Source organism: Eleutherodactylus coqui, chromosome 7 (genome assembly GCF_035609145.1).
Source record: "Eleutherodactylus coqui strain aEleCoq1 chromosome 7, aEleCoq1.hap1, whole genome shotgun sequence".
NCBI classification, from domain to species: Eukaryota; Metazoa; Chordata; class Amphibia; order Anura; family Eleutherodactylidae; genus Eleutherodactylus; species Eleutherodactylus coqui.
The window spans coordinates 216,908,673-216,932,325 of NC_089843.1; the positions used below are offsets into that span (position 1 = coordinate 216,908,673).

General features: G+C 46.4%; 1 protein-coding gene across 1 annotated transcript in view; it reads left to right on the top strand.

Annotated features, from left to right (window-relative positions):
• The window catches only part of ARHGAP24 (Rho GTPase activating protein 24), a 534,686-nt gene that overhangs the window by 253,996 nt on the left and 257,037 nt on the right, over positions 1–23,653 (top strand). The window contains exon 3 of the mRNA XM_066574360.1: positions 1,523–1,610. Within this exon, the coding sequence (XP_066430457.1) occupies positions 1,523–1,610 (88 nt within the window). The remainder of the gene's footprint in view (positions 1–1,522; positions 1,611–23,653) is intronic.

A 23,653-nucleotide genomic window follows, 5' to 3' on the forward strand; every position in this document is an offset into this window, starting at 1 on the left:
ACCACATACAACCTGCCCTTTTGGAGATGCTCTGACCTAGTCATCTAGCCATCACAATTTGGCCCTTTAAAAACTGACTGTTAACATTCTACAATATATCCCACCCCTATAACCAGGCCTTTGTACTTCGGGGATATATGAACAATTAGGGCTCCACAGCAACATAATGCCATCGTTGTCCAGCCATGGTAGTTGTCGCATCAGAATAATTGCAGCCCAAGGAATATGTTTCATGTACTTCTAAGGCCAGTATCATTATATGCCCATAATATGGACAAGTCTTGCGCTCCGACCCCAGGTCTAGCGACCCAAACTCAGACCATCATAGATCCCTATGATGTTTGAGTTAGGGGTTAGTAGGCTTGCAGTAGGCCCGGGACACTTGACCGTTTTAGGGGCGCATAAATCATTTTCTCGAATGGACATGATGTGAATAGACTGTAATATTAATGAGATATTTATGCGAGTGCCATGCAATATCTTTTGTGGTCCCATTGAGAACAATGGGCAAGGCATTCTGCGGGAACACCCAAAGATAGAACATGCTGCCACCTTCTTCTTCGCAGAATCACTCAGGGAAATAAGTCCATTCAAAAGTATGGAGTTCATATTAGCACGAGCTTTATGCATCTCGCAACGCACAAAACTCGAGCCAGATTCTCGCCCATGTGAATAAGCCGTTTTTACACCCGCACCGGGGGGTTGGTTTTCCTGCTCCATTATGGGAGCAGGAAAGGGGAATCCCCGGGCTGACAGATCCATCTTATGATGAAATTGATCAGCGTCGAACGGACCTCGTTGACTATAATAGGGTCCATTTGGTTTCCACTCAGCGGTTCGGCATTCTACCGGAAGAAAAAGTGCTGCATGCAGCGCTATTAATGCCGATATTTTGTGCTGAATCTGCGACGGATCCTCCAAATGGAAGTTCCAGTATAGATGTGAACCCTGCCATACAGTTTAACCCTTTCCAATCCACTGTCTGACGCCTAAAGACATTCTGATTGAAGGCTGTACAGCTCCGATGTGAGAAGGCATTCTTACTGTATATTACTGGCCGCTCTGTTGTCAGGGGGCCTCTCCAGCATGTCCCATACCGCAGTACTGGCTCTAGCCAGCAGATGGCGCTACTGCATAATGGCAGAAAAAGAAAATCCCCTAGGAAACTTTGAATCCAAAATTGGATTGCAAAGGGTTAAAGGGGGTGGTGGTTAGTAGTAAGTAAATAATTCTAAACATTTTTCTCCCCTGTAAGCTTGTTCATATGTGAATACTGCTGATACTACTTACCTTTTAGAAGTTTCTGCTTATTTTTGTTGCCTTGTATCAGGCTGGGTAATGATTTGGACTAGTGCCTGCCTCCTGTGTTTCATTAGTTGGAACTATAAGCTTAACACTATAGAGAAGTGTAATAGTGTTTAACTTCCAAGCCTAAGATCCAAATGAATATTCATTGTCATATATGGACTGGTCACCGCTATAATTCTGCATAAATTACAATATTGCCTGATTTTCCTTTCAGGGTACCATCTTTCTGCCTGGAAACAGAGTAGTGGAGCATCCATGTAACGAGGAAAGTCCTGGGAAATTCTTATTCGAAGTGGTTCCAGGTAAGAAAAAAAATCCTTACTCTCTTATTGATATTCTAGATTACTTAAATGACTCAATCCATGCTGCCTTGCATGGTAGGAAAGGTGTCACTAGGACCACTGCCATCGATTTCATTGGGATTTATGTACGCCTTTCTCTGGAGCTACATGAGTGGATAGGACTTGTAACGATGACTATGTAAGGCTGCTTCCAAATTTGGGTTGGAACCTTTGTTTGGAGATTCCATCACAGATCTGGCACAAGATGTTGGAAGAAAGAGTCCTGCATGGAGGACTTTTTTGTCCGGTGAAATGCTGGACAGCTAAGCGGAAACCATACGGGCCCCATTCTAGTCAATGGGGTCCATTTTGGGCTATTTGTTTCCATCGTAAGACGGATCCATTCGACCAGGGGATTCCCCTTTCCTACTCCCATAACGGAGCAGGAGAACGGAACCCCCAACGCAGATGTGAAAGCAGCCTAAGTCACCTAAATAGCCCTGATGAGCCGATGAAACAGGTCTACAGAGTGACTTCCAGCATTGACTTGTGTAATGGGAGCATCGAATTGCAGGGATTTGGAGCCATTCTAGAATTAGGCTTCATGACTTACAGGCTGCGGATGGTGAAACACGGGGTTTGTTCCTTTGGGGGCGATAATAAGGTGTTTTAATAGATGTTAAGTATCTAGGACTCCTCTTGGCACTTCTTCCTTGTACAGCTAATGGGACACACTTACTAGACCTCGAATGATTGCATTACCACTAATAAGCCGAACAGTAATATTGATCGCAGCGTTGTTTATGCTATTAGCTAATAAGCGTAATGTGTTTATAGTGGGATTTTAATTGTACGTTTGATGTGATATAAGAGGCTCTTCACAGTTACGGTAGATAGTATTGACGCTTACCTCCCACCATTTAGGACGGGCAAGCTCAGATTTATACACTGGCATTGTATCGTTAGAATAGAAGGAGTATAAGATAGGAAGTACATCTTCCTTTATCAGACCCGCCTTCACACGAGCGTATTTGCGAACACGAAGTGGGCACGCGCATCCGCCATAATTAGAACCCATTGATGTCAATGGGTTTGTTCACATGCAAACCGCAGCATGCTCTATTTTCCTGCATATTTGCCTACCAAAAGTCCCCATAGAAGGCAAAGGGGATGCGCAAATGTGTACGCAATATGCTAAGAGATGCGAAAAATAACACATCTTGAACTCATTAGACTAATTATAGCTGGAAGCATCAGTACATACTAATTACTTGTATGTGCAATCGCCATGATCACGTGCGCAAAAGTAAACAACATGGTATTGTTTTTAACCTATATCAGTGTCGTGGCTCGCCGGTTGGAAGGGGACTGGGTTGACATTATGGCGTCAGCCCTTGCCTATGTTCCCTTCTCATCGGCACATGCTCTGTCATTCTAGTGCTGGGCACCGATAAGAGCATTTCACTATGTGTGATTAGGTTGATTGGTTGGTTAAGGGGCAGATCAGCCCAGTCAGCCAATCACCATTCGTCTGTACACATTTATTCCAGCCCCTCCTCTCAGAGGGCGATGGTTATTCTTTCACTCTGGTCTGATCAGGTCTGACTCCTGTTTAAAGGTGTTTCTGGTCTCGTCGGTGACACCTAGTCCGGCCTTGCGCCTCAGTTAAAGATAAGTCTGCCTGTTGTTTTACTGGAGTGCTGCCATATCTTGATTCCTACATTTGTTGTTGTATATATCTTTGTGCCATCTAATGTTTGCCACTATTTCCTGTTGCCATCTAGAGAAAGTCAAAGTTGCCTTTTGTTCCTGACAGGGTCGCCCTCATCAGGGTGATTGCTCTGCCTATAGGTAGGAATTTCTGAATCTGAGAGGTTAGGGTCAGTTTCCCTTTGTTTCTAGCATTTGTTGTTTATTTTCACCTTTTGGGCCATTATATTTGCATGCAGATAGGTTGCTGTGGTTCTGCCCTGCACAGACGTAGCAACCAGATTCATCATTAGGGCGCAGGCTGCAATGGGAGAGAAACTGACGCACCGCTCGTAGAGTACACCAGTATGAAAAAATCTCTGACAATTTTTTATTCTCTTGTCAACTGTGAATGAACAAAACATAAAGAAACGCTGTACATTTGCCATCCACTTAGGAAGCCTACTTAGATAATACTGGGGACAATCACAGTGGCGGGTATCCCCTGAACAGTACAGGAAGCACAGTAAAATGCGCTAAAACACGCTAGATAGCAGAAAGTCAGACTATTGCAAGCATTTTTGTGCTTATGCCCATGAAGCCACCCTTAGTCTGGCCCAGAAGGGATCTTGATGTATAGAGGGCTGCTTTCACATCTACTTTGGAACCCCCATCTGGAGGTTCCATCGCAGATCCAGCACAAAAAAACGGAAGAAAATTCCAGCATGCAGGACTTTTTTCTCCAGTAAAAAGCCGAACAGCTGGGTGGAAACCAAATGGACCGCATTATAGTCATTGGGGTCCATTCGGCACTCTTCTTTACCGGATCCATTCAGCCATGGGGTTCCCCTTTCCTACTCCCATAATGGAGAAAGAACACGGAACCCCCGATGCAGATATGAAAGCAGACAGAACACCTTCCTTAAGAGTTAAATTACAATATTTACCAAAATGTGTTGGGTTGTCATTAGAGATGAGCGAGTATACTCACTAAGGCACATTACTCGAGCGAGTAGTGCCTTAGCCGAGTATCTCCCCGCTCATCGGGGGCTGGCGACGGTGACAGGTGTGTTGCGGCGGGGAGCAGGGGAGAGAGGGAGAGAGAGATGTTCCCTCTGTTCCTCCCCGCTCTTCCCCGCCGCCCCCCGCCGGCCCCCGAATCTTTAGAGGCGAGCGGGAGATACTTGGCTAAGGCACTACTCGCTCATCTCTAGTTGTCATCCTAAAGTGTTACATGAAGGGTTCGCTTCATGTCTTCCTCTTAGCAAACTTCCATTTTTGTATTTTCTTGGGTTTAAAATGAATTTCGGTGAAAACATTACAAGTTTTATCGCTGGAAGTCGGATACTAAACAGTCAATTTTCTTGTTTCCTAACCTTGTGGGCAGCTGGAAATGTTTTTTCTTTGCCCATGATGCATGCAAATAATTTGGAGAATGTATGTAGGAGAGTCTTATTGAGTCTGTAGCCTTGAAATAGGGATGAGACGTGTGATGAATCGAAATGATCTGCTGAAACACAACTCCGAGGAAATTCTGGCTTCTTCTCATGTTCCAGATTCTTCTGTGAGAAATAGATTGAACACGTATTCCTTCATATAATAATTGCAGAGGAAAACAATCAGCCGCACCGTTTGCAGGCCGTCGTTTGGAGGCAACGCTCATTGGCAGGGTAGAAGAAGGAATCTGCTTTAATAATCTAAGTTTCCGTAAATCTGGCCTCCGCAGTCTGTGAACTTTTAACTGTTCCGAGTAATGCGTTTTGACCTTTGGTACAATCATAATTTCCAATTCATAAACTCATGGGAAAGCGGAACATGTGTTATCCTGCAACTCAGTTCTGCAATGGAGTCTGAAAAAAAAAGCTAATTGTAATAAAAAGCGGAAAAAAAGGCATCAATGAAAAATGATTTTCTCTGCAATTCCAGTTTAGAATTGTATTCACATACAGTAATTACTTTCTTCTTGTTTACTGCATATGGCACTTATACCTTCTTCATTGCTGTACACAGAACGTATCTCGTGTTCCAAGTTTGGGTCACAATTAGAGATGAGCGAACACCAAAATGTTCGGGTGTTCGTTATTCGTAACGAACTTCCCGTGATGCTCGAGGGTTCGTTTCGAACAACGAACCCCATTGAAGTCAATGGGCGACCGGAACATTTTTGTATTTCGCCGATGCTCGCTAAGGTTTTCATGTGTGAAAATCTGGGCAATTCAGGAAAGTGATGGGAATGACACAGTGACGGATAGGGCAGGCGAGGGGCTACATGGTGGGCTGCATCTCAAGTTCACAGGTCCCACTATTAAGCCACAATAGCGGCAAGAGTGCCCCCCCCCCCCCACTGTCAGCATAAAGATCGTCCTCCTCTGGCACAGCTGTAACAGCTGTAGCAGAGAAGAACGATGTTTGCCCATTGAATTCAATGGAACCGGCAATACAGCCGACTCCACTGAATGCAATGGGCTGCCGGCGATCGCAGGATGAATGGTCGGAAAGGGGTTAAATATATAACCCCTTTCCTGCAATTCATCCAGAAATGTGTTACACTAAAAATATATACCGGCGTATAAGGCGACGGGGCGTATAAGACGACCCCCCAACTGTCACCTTATACGCCGGTAATACAGTGGAGCAAAGAATAAAAAGCATTACTTACGTTTTTAGATGATCTGCGGCGCTCCTGCAGGCTGTCACTCCCTCCTGGTCCACGGCAGACAAGCTTTCTCCACGAAAGACTTTAAATCCCTGCCTCCAGAAGCACATGTGCCTTCAGCCAATCACAGCCAATGACAATGATGTCATTGAATGGCTGTGATTGGCTGTGTTTCTGGAGGCGGGGATTTCAAGGCTTGAAATCCCCGCCTCCAGAAACACAGCCAATCACAGCCATTCAATGACATCATTGTCATTGGCTGTGATTGGCTGAAGGCACATGTGCTTCTGGAGGCAGGGATTTAAAGTCTTTCGTGGAGAAAGCTTGTCTGCCGTGGACCAGGAGGGAGTGACAGCCTGCAGGAGCGCCGCAGATCATCTAAAAACGTAAGTAATGCTTTTTATTCTTTGCTCCACTGTATTACCGGCATATAAGGTGACAGTTGGGGGGTCGTCTTATACGCCCCGTCGCCTTATACGCCGGTATATATTTTTAGTGTAACACATTTCTGGATGAATTGCAGGAAAGGGGTTATATATTTAACCCCTTTCCGACCATTCATCCTGCGATCGCCGGCAGCCCATTGCATTCAGTGGAGTCGGCTGTATTGCCGGTTCCATTGAATTCAATGGGCAAACATCGTTCTTCTCTGCTACAGCTGTTACAGCTGTGCCAGAGAAGAAGGATTTGTCTTCTATATGTTCTCAATGGGGTCAGCGCTGCTGCCGCTGGCCCCATTGAGCGCATATAGAATGCATCCATAGCGAGCAGCGGGAGGGGCAGATTTCAATACTCGGGTGACACCTTATCTCCCCAGCCACTCACAGCAGGGGGGTGGTATAGGGCTTAAACGTTGCAGGGGGAAGTTGTAATGCCTTCCCTGTCTTTATATTGGCCAAAAAAAAGCGCTAACGTCTCAGGGAAGAAAGTTTAATTTACCAGAACACCGCATGGTGTTCGTTACGAATAACGAACATCCCGAACACCCTAATATTCGCACGAATAGCAAGCTCGGACGAACGCGTTCGCTCATCTCTAGTCACAATTAGAGATGAGCGAGCATACTCGCTAAGGGCAATTACTCGAGCGAGCATTGTCCTTAGCGAGTACCTGCCCGCTCGGAAGAAAAGATTCGGCTGCCGGCGGCGGGCGGGGAGCGGCGGGGAAGAGCGGGGAGGAACGGAGGGGAGATCTCTCTCTCTCTCCCTCTCTCCCCCCTGCTTACTCCCGCAACTCACCTCTCACCCGCGCCGGCAGCCGAATCTTTTCTTCCGAGTGGGCAGATACTCGCTAAGGGCAATGCTCGCTCGAGTAATTGTCGTTAGCGAGTATGCTCGCTCATCTCTAGTCACAATAGAACGTTCCCATCTCCAAGCTTACTAATCCTAAGGCCCATTTAGACACAACGGTTTTCTGTTGTATAAGTGAACTGTTAGATGAAATATGAGTAGTAGAATATCCTAATGCGCTGCCACTTTAAATGGTTGCTTCCCTTTTTAATGTTATTTTAAGCACTTTTTGTAAATGCATTAATCTTTATTGCTATTGAGTTTTTCTAGATAGTAAAAGCTTCATACCACTTTTATGTGTTGTTATTCTTAATGAACTTCTTATATTTAGCTATTCATTCTTTTATTAAGATTTCTGGATTTTCTGTTGAGTAGGACCTTATATGCACGGCTAGATGAGCGTTATTGGCTATTGCAGATGAGATGCCGTCCTTCGGTGTGCAGGTTTCAGGCATCCGGCTATAGTGCGATTATTGTGATGTGACAGCATGTAGTGCGCGAGCGTTCCAGCTCCGGCATTGACCCGCGCTACTCTTGGCTTCGTATTGAGTGCTGCGCATGCGCAGGACTTATTTCCAAGCCGTATATGCGCAGTCTTGCCTATAGGGGTGATGTTGGTGTCTCTTCCAGGTGCTTGTGCCATCAATACAGGATCACCATCTTTGATACGGATGTTCGGCATTATGATGGCATTTGTTGCATTATATAAGGTTGATTGTGTAGTGCAGCAGATACCATAGCATGATTTTCCAGAATTTTTGAGGATGCAAAATGATTTTTCAGGCTTTTTGAGGATGCTTGAAATATAAGCCCTACTCCAAAATTAAGCCCTGCTAACAGTTAATTAAAAAAGTCAATTTAAATAGTGTCCAGGCAGCTATACATGTAAAAAAGTTAAACCTTTTTGAACAAAAATTAATATAAGACACTGTCTTATTTTCGGGGAAACGCGGTATTAGGCAGGCAGGAGATTCTGACCAAGGGGGAGACTCTATAGTGAGCAAATTGAGCTTTATCAGCAAATCTACATTAAGCTAGTCAGTCTGACATTGCTTTTGTGGCAATTACCGATCTAGCAAAGACTGATCTTTGTTTATTGCTCCATATGGACCTATAGGATCCATGTTATTGATTGGAGATTCTTCCTTTCTCTCTTTCTCCATTTACCCATAGTGGCATTTCTGGAATGTCTGCAATCCCATATTATTGACTGCTTATCCGCCGTGGCATCTAAATATTGCCGTTACTGGAGAAGCATACCTTTATATGAGTGACTGTGCAAGGGGTTAACGGTTCCTGAGGAACTACAGTATCGGTAGAGAAACGCGTCGAACCAATCCAAATAGAATAGATATCTGTCCAAACAGAATCCATATCAATTGAACATATATTTACCTTTTCATTCATTCTTGCTTCCATATGGGAAGCTGAGATGGTAGTCTACCTATGCAAAACTACCTAGACTGCTCATACCTGTATGAATTTCTGGCAGCCGGGCATTTATGCTATATACCTGACTGCCATATAGATACGACCTTTTTTAGGTGCGTTCCTTTGTGATTGTAGGGTCCGCATAGTGTTCTTGTAGCCCACTGGTTTTAAATATTAACTAATAAAGAATTAATTTTAGATATATGTCTATCCTGTGAAGGGCTTTTGTGGGCTTTTACCATTGAGAGACAGCTGAGCACAGTCCTTGGCTGTTTATATCAGTGTCATAGACTTTAGATGGAGCAACCTATTGAGCCTATGCCCATGTCATATTTTTGCATAAAACTCAGACCTTTATGGACTGCGACCTAAAAGTGGGGACTACTGTATATTTGATGCTTCTGTTCTTTTGCGGCACGATATGAGAGTTCCTGTAACGTCTCTGACATCTGTAGAAACCATCAAGGACGTTGCAGCCAATGTAATAACTACAAAGTGTTTATTCTGGTGATGAGAAGAGGTATTATAAAGTAATACAACATGGAGTCTCTAATGGAGGAACCCATCAGCCAAAGAGGAGTGCAAAAGGCAGAAGGGGAAACCATCAAGGTTTTTGGTAGAGCAGTTCAGAATCCTGATCAACACACACCTCCTTTAATAATGAATATATAGAGCAATGCTAAAGAATATACTGAAGACTGGGATGATAGGGGCGAGAGTCAATAGGAGTTTATTAAAGGTGGCATTCAAAATGTGCAAAATTCCCAAGGCTTTAATGCTAAGGGGAACCAAGAAGGCTGAAAATTTTATTACTCTGGCTCATAAAAGTTTTATGATGTGTTAAAGTCTAACTCCACTGAAGTAACTGCTTATAAAAAGTTTGATTAGTATTACATATGCTTGTGGAATCAGTAAAATATGTTATAAATGCTGAAAGTTCCTCTGATCCCAGGTTGCCAATTCACGGCAGCTGCTATTCTCATAGAATTCAAAGGAGTAGAGGCTACCAGAACCTTCCCCACGGCGATCAACTAATAATGGGGGACAGAAGTTTGAAATGAGTTGTCCGGAATCCATAAGAGACTATCCTTTAAAAATTTGTATAGTAGCAGTAGCACTAACAACATCAGAACAACATCTCATGTATATATGAGGAATACCACCATTTATGGTCATTATGTTACGGCACTCTGCCCCCCGAGCGCCAAGTGGGATGCCCTGATCTTCCCGCACCCCACTGTCCCTGCCTACTTGCCTCGGCCCTGGCTAACCCCAGGCGGACAACTGGACGGCGGTCCCTGCACTGGCTAGGGACCTGGCGGCTGACAAGCAGGAAACTACCTAATGGGGGGAACAGAGTGCCGACAGAGGAGGCAGATGAATCAGACCAACAAAACTGACAAGGCTGGAGATGGAACTCACAGGCAAACTGGCCGAGTGCTGGATAGCAACTAGTGCTGACTGGGCCAGACTAGATTAGAGGCAAACAGAACCAACAAAAACAGACTGAGTGAAAGGGGACCAGAGGGAGCTGACCGACAACTAGGGACTGGCTGAGGAGAACCGCAGACAGACTGGCTAGGTGCATGCAGAACCAATAACTGGCAATGAGCTCACTTCACTGCCAGTCTTTTAACCACAAGGTTCCGCCCAGGGGCGGAGAGTGGGAGGAGGCAACTCCACCCACTGCTGTATAAGAAGCACAGAGGAGTGCGGGCGGCACCCTACGGGCGGGCACGCCCACGCCGCCGCCCACTGGCCAACCCAAGCTGCTGGGATGACCTCGACACAGGGCTCCAGGCGGCTGGAGCCGACGCCGGAGCGACGCGCGCAGACCGCGGGACCCCATGCCGCACTGTATGGTAACAATTATAGGACCCGTATACGGGATTTTTTACCAGTTTTCCCTTCTGGAGGTTCCATTACTAGTTCTCAGTCTTCCCTGTTATGATATCTCTATATACTGCTCACATAGAGCAGGATATATTTTTCTCTACTTCTCTACCCCTCTTGAACACACCTTTATAGATAACAGAAACATGGAGGACATTGTACAGCATTACAGAGCAGTGGACATGTGATTTCAGTAGATGTGAGACAGTGATCACTTAATAATAGCTGTCACCAAGTCTCTGTATGAGTCCCTTTGCTTCTGTGTCCCCTTCCATTCCCATAGACTTCTAAGGACACCACGAGGCAACACCAACCCCCTTCCTGTTTTTGATTTCGTTATTTCAGTTACTAGAGATGGACTTCATATGACAAAAGGCAGTGAATAGTAAATTAGAAGGAAGGGAGACCCCTAGTGGCCAGCACTTTTGAGGGATTTTTCGGCATAAAAACATCATTTTAAGTAAAGGAAGTGTTTGCATTTTTAGTAATTATCACACTGGGTATCACATGAGCACACATTCGTTAAAAATAAGTAACTAAGTAACCCCTTAGTGAAGGCCAATATGCCTTTTTTTTTTTTTTTTTTGACAAAAATACACTTATTAGGCTATATTTATTTTAAGTAAGTGTCCAAGAGCCTGAATGATGAGAACAGCAACAGGAAGAGGGGAAAGGACTATATATTTTTCTAATTACCCAGTAACTTTTCTCTCGTAAGACTTTAAAAAAGCTGCCACTATTTGAAGCAGGTGGGCGGTACCCGATGGCATGACGATGATGGATGGGGGCAGTTACATATTTTTTTTAATCAAAAGTAACTTTACTGAACAAAAGCATAATAAACATTATTCCTCTCCATAGCCGGGGCTTAAAGGGATTTTCCAGGGAGAACACCACCGATGAACCACCCCCAGACCACGGCCAATCAACTATTGATGACTTACTCTGTCACTCGGGACCCCAAGCGACCAGCCAAATGTGCACCCGCCGACAGCACCCAAACACACAGGGGCCGGAGCAGAAGCAGCGAAAGCCCCCGCTCCGACCCCCGCGCAGCGGCCGGCCCCCGCAACCGCAAACGCAGCTCCCACTGAAATCAACCCGAGCCGCGCCTGCAGCCACAAGCGCCGACCACCAGACAGAGGCCAGAGCAGAGACCCCCGCCACCCCCGCTCCGACCCCCGCGCACCCGCGGTGCCGCCAGCGGGCGCACAACCAGCCGACCAGTTGGGGGCGCGAACAACAGACCACAGCCGATCAACTATTGATGACCCATCCTGAGGACAGGTCATCAACAGCACTCTCCCTGGAAAACCCCCCTTTTTTTTTTTTTTTTTTAAATCAACTTTTTTATTGACATTTTGAATTTTATAACAAACAACGACATGCTATAAGAGTAAAAGACAACGTCTCCAGTAGTAAATAGAAATCATGAATAAGCAAAAAAATAAAATAAAATAGTTCCTTGAGATACCAAATGCTCAATTTTAGTGCAGAGACAAAAAGGTCAACGATATTAATAACCATTGGAAAGGGAGATCCACATCCGGGGTCGGCCCCAGACGGGATATCTCCGGGTCCAATCCAACATCCAAGAACATAAACAAAAAGGGGGGGGGGGGGGACAGATACAATAGGGAGCTCACTACGAAGGATAGGGTCGGGAGGGGAGAGTTAGGGTGGGGGGGGGTAGGGAACAGTAGGGGGGTCGTCTCGTGCCACCCCGGTCGCCGTCTCTCACGCAGTCCGTTTCCAGCGAGACAGAGCATAAACATACTGAAGAGACCCGGTAAAACCCGGGGGTCCTCCTCCAATCGTGAGGGCCGAGCTTTGGGGGGGTGATGTAATAAAATGATGTGATAGTGACAGTGTTGCTAAGATAATAGTAAAGATATTAATAATAATAATAATGTTAAAAATAATAAAAGATAATAAAAATCTTGATAAAAATCTTGATAAGGGGGATCAAAAGTCCAGATACCAGAACGACATGCGGAAGGGTGGGGGAACTGGTGCCGTCTCACGAGGTCCCGGGGGCCTCCCGGGCTTGGCCTATATCCCTCCTGATGGCTCGCCAAGGGCTCCACGTCTCCAAGAATTTCTCGTGGGAACTATTGGCATAACTGCTCAGCTCCTCTAAGCTGGCCAGGAGGTCAACCCTCTCTTTCCATTTGGTCAAGGAGGGAGGATCCTTCCTGAGCCAGAGAAGAGGGATGAAGGACTTAGCAACATCTATCAAGAGTGCTATCAGTTTGTTCCTCTGCGGGTGGAAGGTAGTGGACGGTCTCCACAGAAAAACCACCTCAGGGGAAAGGACCAGCCCCGGTGCTAGCCTACACAGCACGCACCCAACCTCCTTCCAGAAGGGAGCCAACACCGGACAGTCCCACCATAGATGTAGATAGGAGCCGGGCCCAGAGTCACACCTCCAGCAAGTTCCCTTAGATGTAAGTTTGTGGTCCAACAGCCACTGGGGAGTTCTGTACCATCTAGACAACAGCTTATAGTGTGATTCCTGCGAAGTGACACATGGGGAGGCGCCAAATGAATTGCTGAGGATAACCCTCTTATCACCCTCTGACAGAGAAATCTTGAGCTCCTTCTCCCAGGATGTGATGAACGCGGGTTTATAGTTTCGTGGGGGAGATACAAATTGCTTACGGATGACAGCGAGTTTCCTCTTAACTTTGTTTTGATCTTTAAGAGAGTTCTCAAAATTAGTCAGGGGTCTGGTTGACCTATGCATAGTTAGAAACTTCCTGAAGATATGCTCTATATGCATTGACACGAGAAAAGGAAGCTTATGCCCGGGCACCAGGGCCTCCAGAATCTCCGAGGGGGGCAGGTGAGCCCGCGTTTGTAAGTCTGCTAGTATTCTATCAGAGAGGGTCCGCCAGCCACTTACGGAGCAAAGGTCTAGTTGAAGTCCCATTACCACATGTAGAGCATTTAAAGGAATGAGAGGCGAGGGCGGAGGTGCTAGTTCATCTCCCAGCCTAAGCCAGGTCTCCATGACCCCTCTTAAGAGGGGGCCACCTCTCCCTCGTCCCCGTAGAATCTGCTTCGGAAACCATAAATCTCCCAGAAGAGTGGGTCCATGAGATAGTAGAGCAAGATCCTGTACCATATGATCCTTGATTGGGTACACCAGCTCCATCCAGAGACCAAGCTGGGTAGACAAGTATAAGTCCCTGGGATTAGGCAGATCTATTCCCCCGTCCGTCCTTCTCTTCTCTAGCAAACTGTAAGCCAGTCTCGCCCTTCTGCCCCTCCAGACATAGTTCAGGATTATTGAGCGTAATGACTTAAAGAAAGAGTTAGGTATATGGATCGGGAGGAGACGTATCCTATATAAGAGAATTGGCATGACGTAGGAATGAAGAATATTCCTTCTCCCTAGCCATGACAGAAAAGGAAAGTCGTATGAGCGCAACAGATTCTTTATCCTAGGCAGGAGGGGAGCGAAATTAGCCGAGAATAAATCCTCTACTTTCTTAGTTAATCTAATGCCCAGGAATTCAATGTCTGCTGTAGCCCAAGTGAAGGGTGAGTTTGACTGCAATGCCCGTCTCCGGCTAGCTGAGATCGAAATGCCCAGGACCTGTGATTTTGAATAGTTTACTTTAAAATTAGATAAGGAACCGAACTCCTCCAACAGCGTAGTGAGACGAGGCAGGCCTTCCTCTGGATTAGAAACCAAGAAGACAATGTCGTCTGCGTACGCGGCCAGGGAGAGGGTTTTCTGTCCTATTTTTAGCCCTCGGATGTTTGTATCCAGCCGCACTTTCTGCAAGAACGGCTCAAGGGCGAGAATAAATAGGGAGGGAGATAGGGGACATCCCTGACGCGTGCCATTACTGATGTTAAAGGAAGGTGATAGGATCTCGTTAATTTTTATTTTGGCATATGGTGAGGCGTAGAGAGAGAAAATGGCGGCAATGAAAGTGGGCGGTATTTTAAATTGGGAGAGCACTGTTTGTATGTAGAGCCAGTCGACCCGGTCAAAGGCTTTTTCGGCGTCAGAGCCTACCAAAGCCAGAGGGGTGTTAGAGATTTGTGCGTGATTTATAGCGTATAAGAGTCTGATTGAGTTATCTCTGCCCTCTCTTCCTCTGACGAAGCCAGCCTGCTCCTCCTTTATAAGGGATGGGATGTAGCTATCTAGTCTTTTTGCGAGAAGTTTGGCCCACATCTTCACGTCAAAGTTAATTAGAGAGATGGGCCTGTAGCTCCCGCAGGCTTCAGGGTCTTTATTCTCTTTGTGAATTAACGTAATGTGCGCTTCCTGCGCCTGTTTAGGCAGAGCGCCTCCTTGCATCAGGGAGTTAAACAATTCTGTTAAATGCGGAGTTAGGCATGATTTAAAGACTTTATAATAGGCGGCAGGAAGGCCATCAGGGCCAGGGCTTTTGCCCGAGGGGGACGAGGTCAGGATGTCTTCCACCTCCCGAGCGGAGACTGGCTTCGTCAGAGTCTCAATCGCCTCCTCGCTCAAGCAGGGGAGATCTAACTCGTCCAAAAAAGCCTGTATCCGGGTGAGAGCTGTCTGTCTCTCTTCCGGAGTGTAGGGGGGTCTAATGTTATACAATTGGGAGTAAAACGCTTGAAACTCCTCCGCTATATCCTTTGAGGAAGTAACGGTCCTACCCGTACCAGTTTTTAAGGAGCTAATGAAGTTCCTTTTTTGGGCTTTCTTGATAAGGGCTGAGGTCCACTTACTCCCTCTATTACCCTGTATGTATACAGTTTTTTGTAAATGCAGGTATTTTTTGTTGTATTTTTCATCAAAGTCTTTTTTCAGCTCCCTCCTGAGACTGGTAAGCTTATCTAAAGAGGCCTTGCATTGGGAGCTTTTCGCAGCTTGTTCTAGTTTGGTAATTTGCTGTAGCTTTTCATCTGTCTCTTTTTGGAGTTTTTTCTTAATTCTAGCGCTCAACGCGATTAACAAGCCTCTCATATAGGCCTTGTGAGCCTCCCATGTCATAGGCACTGAGACCTCAGAGGATTTATTCAAATGGAAGAATTCCTCCAAGCGGGTCCTGAGGTATTGCCTATCCTCTTCAGCGTCCAGGAGCGCTGGGTTCAATCTCCAGATCCATTCGCGGGGGGGGGGTATGGGTAAAGTCAATGCAGATGTGGAGTGGGGCGTGGTCGGAGACCAGGATGGAATCTATTTTAGCCCCCCTGAGTGAGCCCAACAGGGATGAATGGATAAGAAAATAGTCAAGGCGTTGGAAGGAATGGTGGACATGGGAATAAAAGGTAAAGTCTTTCGTAGCTGGGTTGAAATGTCTCCATGCATCCACCAAACCCAACTCCGAGAGACTGCGGTATAGGCGCCTCAGCTTAGTTTGAGACACGTGGGACTTTCCAGTCGACGCGTCTAGGATAGGGCTTAGAGTCAAGTTCAGATCACCTCCCAGGAGAATAGGGCCCTCTGCGAAATACTTCAGGGTCTCGAGCTGTCCTAGCAACCACGGCACCTGCCCCACATTGGGAGCGTACAGATTGGCGATTGTCACTTTTTGATTTTGAAGTTTACCTCTTAAAAAGAGGACTCTTCCCTCCTCGTCCGAATGTTGAGCCTCACACATAAAAGCTACCGAGTGGTGGAACAGAACAGAGACTCCCCTAACAGTGGATGTTGGATGCGTGCTGTGGTATGCCTGCCCAAACTGTTTCCCAGGGAGTGATAGCCGCCTATTTCCCCTGAAGTGGGTTTCCTGCAGAAAAGCAATTTTAGTTCCATACCTTCTCAGCAGCAGCGCTATGTGATGCCTCTTGGATGGGGAGTTCAGTCCCTTCACATTCCACGAGGTCCATTTCAGTGGGTCGCTCATGTCAAGACGGTCGCTGGCAGGCCTAGCTTCGGAATACGCGGGAGAAAAGGAGACGTTAATCTCAGATGGGAGGAATCAGAAACCCCTTCAATATGTAGGGGCGCTCACCCGGATGAATGAGACTGGTTGGTCAAGGGAGAGAGGTCTGGGACAGAAGACAACACTGGGGAGAGACTGGGCGGGTGAGGGGGAACACACTTAACAGAAACAAAATGGGTGAAAACTTTTGAATAGACCAAACAGAGAACGAATGGACGGACAAGTTAAGTTCCACTCTTTCCGTGAAGGGAGCTACAGGCTCTCACGGCTACTTGTCCGCCTAAATGTGAGAAAATGGGGGAAGGGAGGGGGGAAGGAAGATGTGAGGCGGGTTGGCCGGCCCTTATGGGTATAAAGACCGATCAACTATAGATAGCCTGAACCACAAGGGTCCAGCGGGGTCTTTTGAAAACAAACAGCCCCGAGGGAGGGTTGGGAAGACCCGTATCCCCTCCCGGGAAAGCTAAAGATTAGGTACACACCAAGCAAAAGGGGCTAATAAACAATTGTCACAACTAAACAAAAAGCATCATCATAATTTGATAATACAACACCGTATCATCGACGACAGGGTCAAGCGGGAGCCAAAACCCGAATGTCGGCTTGGCTTCGCACAGGCCCATTCAAAACCATGCGTAACAGTCCGTATGGGCCCAGCCTGTAAAAAAGGTACATATTAACATTATCAACCGAAGATTCAAGTGTCCTCGTTATTGCAGGGGTCTTTTGCTTTCTTGCGCTTCCCCCTCGGAGATTTAGCGCTGGAAGCAGGTTGCCAAGCATCCGGCGGCGGGAGTATTGGTAGGTCTGGGAACCCTGGAAGTGAGAGCCAACACGGCAGATCCAACGGGGGGATATCCAACAGGGGCCAGGCTTTATGCAGATCTTCTGGGGTACGGATGATAAGTCTGCGCCCTCCCACGGTAATCCCGAGCCCAAAAGGAAACAGCCAGGCATAACGCAGTTCTTTTGCCCTGAGGGCATCAAGCAGCGGGCGCAGGAGTCTCCTCTTGTACAGGGTGGAGGGAGCCAAGTCCTGAAAAAATTGCAGTGCGTGCTCACCATACTTTATCCCATTGTGCCTTCTCGCCGAGTTTAAAATGGCAAGGGTGTCTTGATGGGAGACCATTTTACAAATAATGTCTCTAGGTCGCTCGTTTACAGGAGGCGGGGGTCTGAGAGCCCTGTGAATGCGCTCAATCCCCATTTGAAGCGATTTCCCAGGACCCAGTAAAAGCTCAAAGATTTCAGCTCCTACCTTAAGGAGGGAGTCTGCCTCAAATGACTCGGGGAGCCCCTTTATTCTCACATTGCACCTCCTGCTACGGTTCTCCAGGTCTTCTTGGGCTATCATGGCGCGGTTTAGGTGCTCATGTTGGTCTTTCAACACCTGCGTCACCGCACGGGCATGAGCTGTAATGGCGGAGGAAGAGGCCTCTAAATCTTCCACCCTGCGCCCCAGATGCTTCACATCCTCTTTAATTTCGGCAAGATCAGAAATTAGAGGCTTCAGGGCGTTAGCGAGGAGCTGCTTCATAAAGCCTTTGGATATGACTTCGTTGTCCTCTTCTTCATCAGAAGAGGACTCCCCTCCCGTCTCCTTACTGATTCCTGGCGCTGCACCCTCGTGGGACGGCGCCAACTTGGCCGGCTGGCGCGGGGACCGCGAGTCCCGTTCCTTCAGGAACCGCTGCATCCCTACTTGGTTCTTCTGCGCCCGAGGGGTGCTCAGTTGATCCCCGCTCCTCTCCTTCATCGGTTTCGGCATCTTAGTTGTGTATAGCTGCTGGAGGGACCCCGCAGGACTACCTTGCAGACAGAGCGCTTGACTCAGGCAGCCATCGCGCTCGGAGGTCAGGCTCCGCCCCCTTACTTGCTTGGTGGGTTAGAGAATTTTGCAGTGGTGTTCTCCGTCTCTGCTCTGGGGGGCTTATTATATGGGTCTCTTACTCCCTCTTCTTCTCCCTATCATGCTGAGGAGCTTGAGGTGGGAGAGAGAAAGCAGAATGGCGGGTGGGGGGGGGGGGGAGGTTACGCATGAAAGAGGAACCGCAACAGTAGGGCCTTCAGGAGGCTTTCAGGGGTTCTGCTTGTCTTGATGAGCTGTGTGATTGAGTTCACAGCGATCTCTCGTACTCACTGCCGGTTCCTCCACCTCAGCCCCTCTCCAGGCTCTGGGCTGCCACTCGCCCCTGCGGTCTCCGTTTCGTCCAGGTCCGGGGTCTCTCCCCTCTGGTGCTGCTGCCTCCCCTCCTGCCTCTCCCTCCCCTGCAGGAGCGATCTAGCTGCCTCTGTCGCCTGGCCGGGTAGAGCCACAGGCTGGTGAGTGACTCAGTGGCCGGTTTCTGCCGCGATCCGGCCGCCGCCGCAACTTCCGGTCGGCCGGGGCCGGCAAATTTAGCCCGGGGATCCGCCTTGTGATGTAGGCCGCGGCGGTGAAAATGCCGCTAGGAGGCCCAGAGGGGTCTCTTTTTAAAGCTCTTAAGAGCGCGATGCCAGCGGTGCTATTTTTATCCCCGGATGGGGCCTCGTGTCGGCGGGATGTCCCTAAGAAGCGCTGCACACCCAGGAGCCTCCAAAATCGCCAATATGCCTTTTTACTGACCTCACTTATGGGCATTAAAGCTGCACATACATTTTTTTTAAGGCAGTGGTTTGGCTGATTACTGACAACCAGGCTCCTGCTCTAACCGCCAGATGCGGAAAAACCTCAGAACCTGGCAGTGTTACCTTTTACAATAGTAAATGCAGCATTAAAGCAGATAACACGGGGGGGGGTCTGTCTGTCACCCACCAGGAACTTGCAGTGCGATTGCAAGGTACCAATGGGTTCCCATGGCAGTTGGAGGCCTGACATGTCTGCCATGTAACTCAGCCTCCAGCAGAATCTAATAGGCTGCTGTCATAGGCTTAGTAGGATGCACTACTTAGGTAATGCAGTGTACTATCTAAGTGATCGAAAAATCACATCTTCAAGCCCCCTTCAGGGTCTAAAATAGTGTAACAAAAAGTTCAGTAAAGCTTAATTTAAGGGGTAAATATCCAGTTAAAAAAAATGCACATTTTTCCCTAAAAAAAACTATTTTAAATGGATAAAATACAAAAAAAATGAGAAAAAGTAGTAAAAAAAAATCTCTATAAACTTGGTATGGCAGTACTGATCCAGATAAGAAAGTTATCATGTTATTCTTATGGTACAGTGAACACCATAAAAAGAAAACCCCAAAACAATGGTGGAAATTCTGGACCTTTTTTCCATCTACTACCAAAAAAAAGTAAGAAAAGTTATACAACACATTATATGTACCCCAGAGTGGGGCCATTAAGAAGGGCAGCTTGCCCCCAAAAAAACAAGCCCTCCTACGACTATGTCAACGAGTTCTGGCTCTTGCAATGTGACGATGGAAATGGCTTGGTCCTTTAGGCACAACATGGGCGCGTCACTAAGGGGTTAATGAGATATATTTCCAACCAACGAAACAAACTACATCCAGACTGTATTTTATTGTGTCTGCTGCCGGTTTGATGAGTGAGTATGTCCTCTACTGTGGAACTAAATATTCAGCTCTTAGTGCCCTAACTAGCAGTTCTTAATAAATGGGCGAGCAGAACGTGGAACTGCTACAAATTGTCTTTTGCATATATTAGCATTCATTTCGTAAGACGCCGCCAGGAGCCGACGTACAGGCAGAGCAGAAGCGTACGGAGTTCTGTCTATAAATGCCACTTGGTTAACCCTTGCAGAAGGGAGCTTGATGTATGCTTCTCTCTATAAGCACACACTGTATCATTATGGAAATGCCGACTCTTTTAGTGAATATGCCCAAACTATGGAAGCGGCTCATATATAAGTCTTAGGCCCCCTTCACACAAGCGTATACCTATTTGTGCATGCCTGAGCGCAACTTTTTCGCATACTGTACAATCATCTTATCTTACTCTACTATTTGCGCCCACAAGGTTGGTTCATTTGCATGCAGCAAACAAAGACCCACCAATTTAAATGGCTAATTAGTCTAATGAGTTCCAGGTGTGTTCTTTTTCCTGCACAATTACGCATCTCCTAGCATATTGTGTGCACATTTGTGCATCCCCATTGACTTCTATGGGGAATTTGGATACAGAAATGCGCAGGAAAATAGAGCGGGCTGCATTTTTTGTTCACAACCGAAATTATCTAACAGAAAAAAACAACTTTGTTGGCTTTAGTAACCAATCACAGCGCAGCTTTGAATTTCTTATATTGCTTTCTAAAAATGAAAGCTGTGCTGTGATTGGCTGCTATGGGCAACACAGGCACATTTGTTGTAGACAGTTTTCATAAATTGCCCCATGTCTGAAGGATCATAGAATTATAGAATGATAGAGTTGGAAGGGACCTCCAGGGTCATCGGGTCCGACCCCCTACTCAGTGCAGGATCACTAAATCATCCCAGACAGATGTCTGTCCAGCCTTTCTTTGAACACTTCCATTGAAGGAGAACTCACCACCTCCCGTGGTAACCTGTTCCACTCATTGATCACCCTCACTGCCTAATATCTAATTTGTGTCTCCTCTCCTCCCTTTCAGTTTCATCCCATTGCTTCTAGTCTTTCCTTGTGCAGATAAGAATAGGGCTGATCCCTCTGCAGTGTAACAGCCCTTCAGATATTTGTAGACAGCTGTTAAGTCTCCTCTCAGTCTTCTTTTTTGCAAGCTAAACATTCCCAGATCCTTTACCCGTTCATCATAGGACATGATTTGCAGACGGCTCACCATCTTGGTAGCTCTTCTCTGAACTTCCTCAGTTTGTCTATGTCTTTTATAAAGTGGGGTGCCCAGAACTGGACACAGTATTCCAGATGAGGTCTGACTAAGAGTAGAGGGGATAATGACCTCACGTGATCTAGACTCTATGCTTCTCTTAATACATCCCAGAATTGTGTTCGCCTTTTTGGCTGCTGCATCACATTGTTGACTCATGTTCAGTCTATGATCTATTTGTATACCGAAGTCTTTTTCACATGTGCTGCTGCTTAGCCCAATTCTTCCCATTCTGTATGTGCTTTTTTTCATTTTTCTTGCCCAGATGTAGGACTTTGCATTTCTCCTTGTTATATACCATTCTGTAAGTCGCCACCCTCTATCAGAAGTCTACAAATGCTTCTTTTAACCTTAGAGTGGAACTCGAGAATTCCATTGACGTTTAGTTCTTCGACAGCTTGGCTACTCTACGTAGTAGCTCTGCTTCATTAGGGCACATCTATAATCAAGGAGTGATCAGTTCTCAGGAAGTAGGCACATATACAAGTCAGTGTTGGCAGATAGTTATAATCTAAGGTTTTTCTTCCTCTGATTTCCATGAGTCTGATAGAGGACTCTATTGTCTTTCTCCCATCTTGCCAGTACATTCGGATTCCCTAATAGCTCAACGGGAATCAGTGGGATATGCAGACCTCTAGGCACTATCTTATGCTGTACATTGTTTCCCATACTTTTAATTTCCCACCATGGCCGACTATGAACCTTGAGAAGTCTGGTGGGATTTTTAAGCGTAGATTGAAAAGATAGTCTGTGTGAGGATTTGCAGGATCGAATAGTGAAGACTACCAGCTCCTGAGAGAACATGGATCCCAAGGAAATTAAAACACAATGTTCAAATGTGGGACCTGCCCATTAGAGGCGTGACTTGAAGCTTCTGAGCCCCAATGCAAAACCTGTAACAGGGCCTCCAACCATAATGCTTTATTCATAGTACTGGGCCCCCTATATGGAGAAGAGAGGCCTTATAGGCCCCCTAAGGCTCCTGGGCCCGGGTGCAACTGCTTCCTTTGCATCCCCTATAGTAACTCCCAATGGGGAGGATAACATGCTATCGAGAAAGGAAGCAAGACAGATGCACAGGTGAAGACTGAAGGACTTAACAACACGTCTCACCTGCCTGCTTTATCAGTAAGATCTCACATGAGATGTCAATTGATTTGCTGACCTATGGGATAGATGCTGGGATGATATACTGTACTGCATCAGATGTATTGTTATTTGACATCCAGCAAGTGTTTGATAGGCTATTAAGCTGGACACTTCCACCGTTCCCAGAAGGTTTATGATCTAATCACCATATATTGTAAACGCCAAACTCTATTCATCTTTAGAGCTTTGCTGTTTTATATCCCTGTAGATGGAGATGAAAGGCATGAGTACTATGAATTTATTAATGCCATCTAACCATAAGGGTAGGCAAGACACTTCAAAATGTATCCAGCTAGTGAATTTCAATACAATGAGCAAGATTTGAAATGACTTCTACTGGAAATGGAGAGCAAGGTGTATTGATAAAAATGATGGTGAAGAACTTATGCCAGGTGAGATGGTGGCATACCTCCATTCCTATAGGAATGTTAGCAACGAAGACAGACCCTTCATCATTCAAGCTACGTTGTCCAACCAGCAACTTACGCATCATGTGTGACATAGTGAAGAGCCGTAACCTGTGTTGATCAATGCAAAGGGTGGGGCTAGCAGAAAAGTTTGGGGAAAGGTACCTGCCCTGTCTGAGAGATGAATCAGTCCCCACAAAAAGTGGCAAGTATTGATTGGCTAAGGAGTTTGATGGTGGAGTATATACTGGGTTATTTAAACTCAACTCAAGGCTGTCATCAAGGTGTATTGGATAACATAGTTAACAAATACAGATAGTTATATGGAACCATGAAAAGACTGAGGTCTTCTGATGAAATCCGATAGAGGAGTTATTTTGCTGTAAAACTAGGCATGCAGTTACATCTCAGGCAGATATGCAAATGATTAGCATTTTGGTGTAATTAGATTAACGGTTTTGCCACCTAACACTGTAAAAGTGGTTCCACTCTTGGCTTTCAGAGGCTCCTTGTGTGTAAGGACCTCTTCTTCCGCCTGTGTAGAGCTTGTTGACCACTAGACGCCTCTGTGATGCAATCAAAGAGATTTTACCCAGTTAACAGAGTTTGAGAGGGCACATTATTGGAACGTAGGAAGTTGGATAGTCGTTTTAACAAATTGCCAATAGAAGATGTATGGGGCGATATGGGATGCCAACTTGAACAGCCCATGAGTTTGCATAGAGGCTTAGTTACAGCAAATGTGGACTGTTATGCAGCAGGATACCATACGGAAACTGTATGCCTTCTTGCCTGCCCTCACATCTTGTATCCAAGCTAGAGGCAGCTCAACAGGGCACTAGATCCTCCATGCCCACCCGTATTACA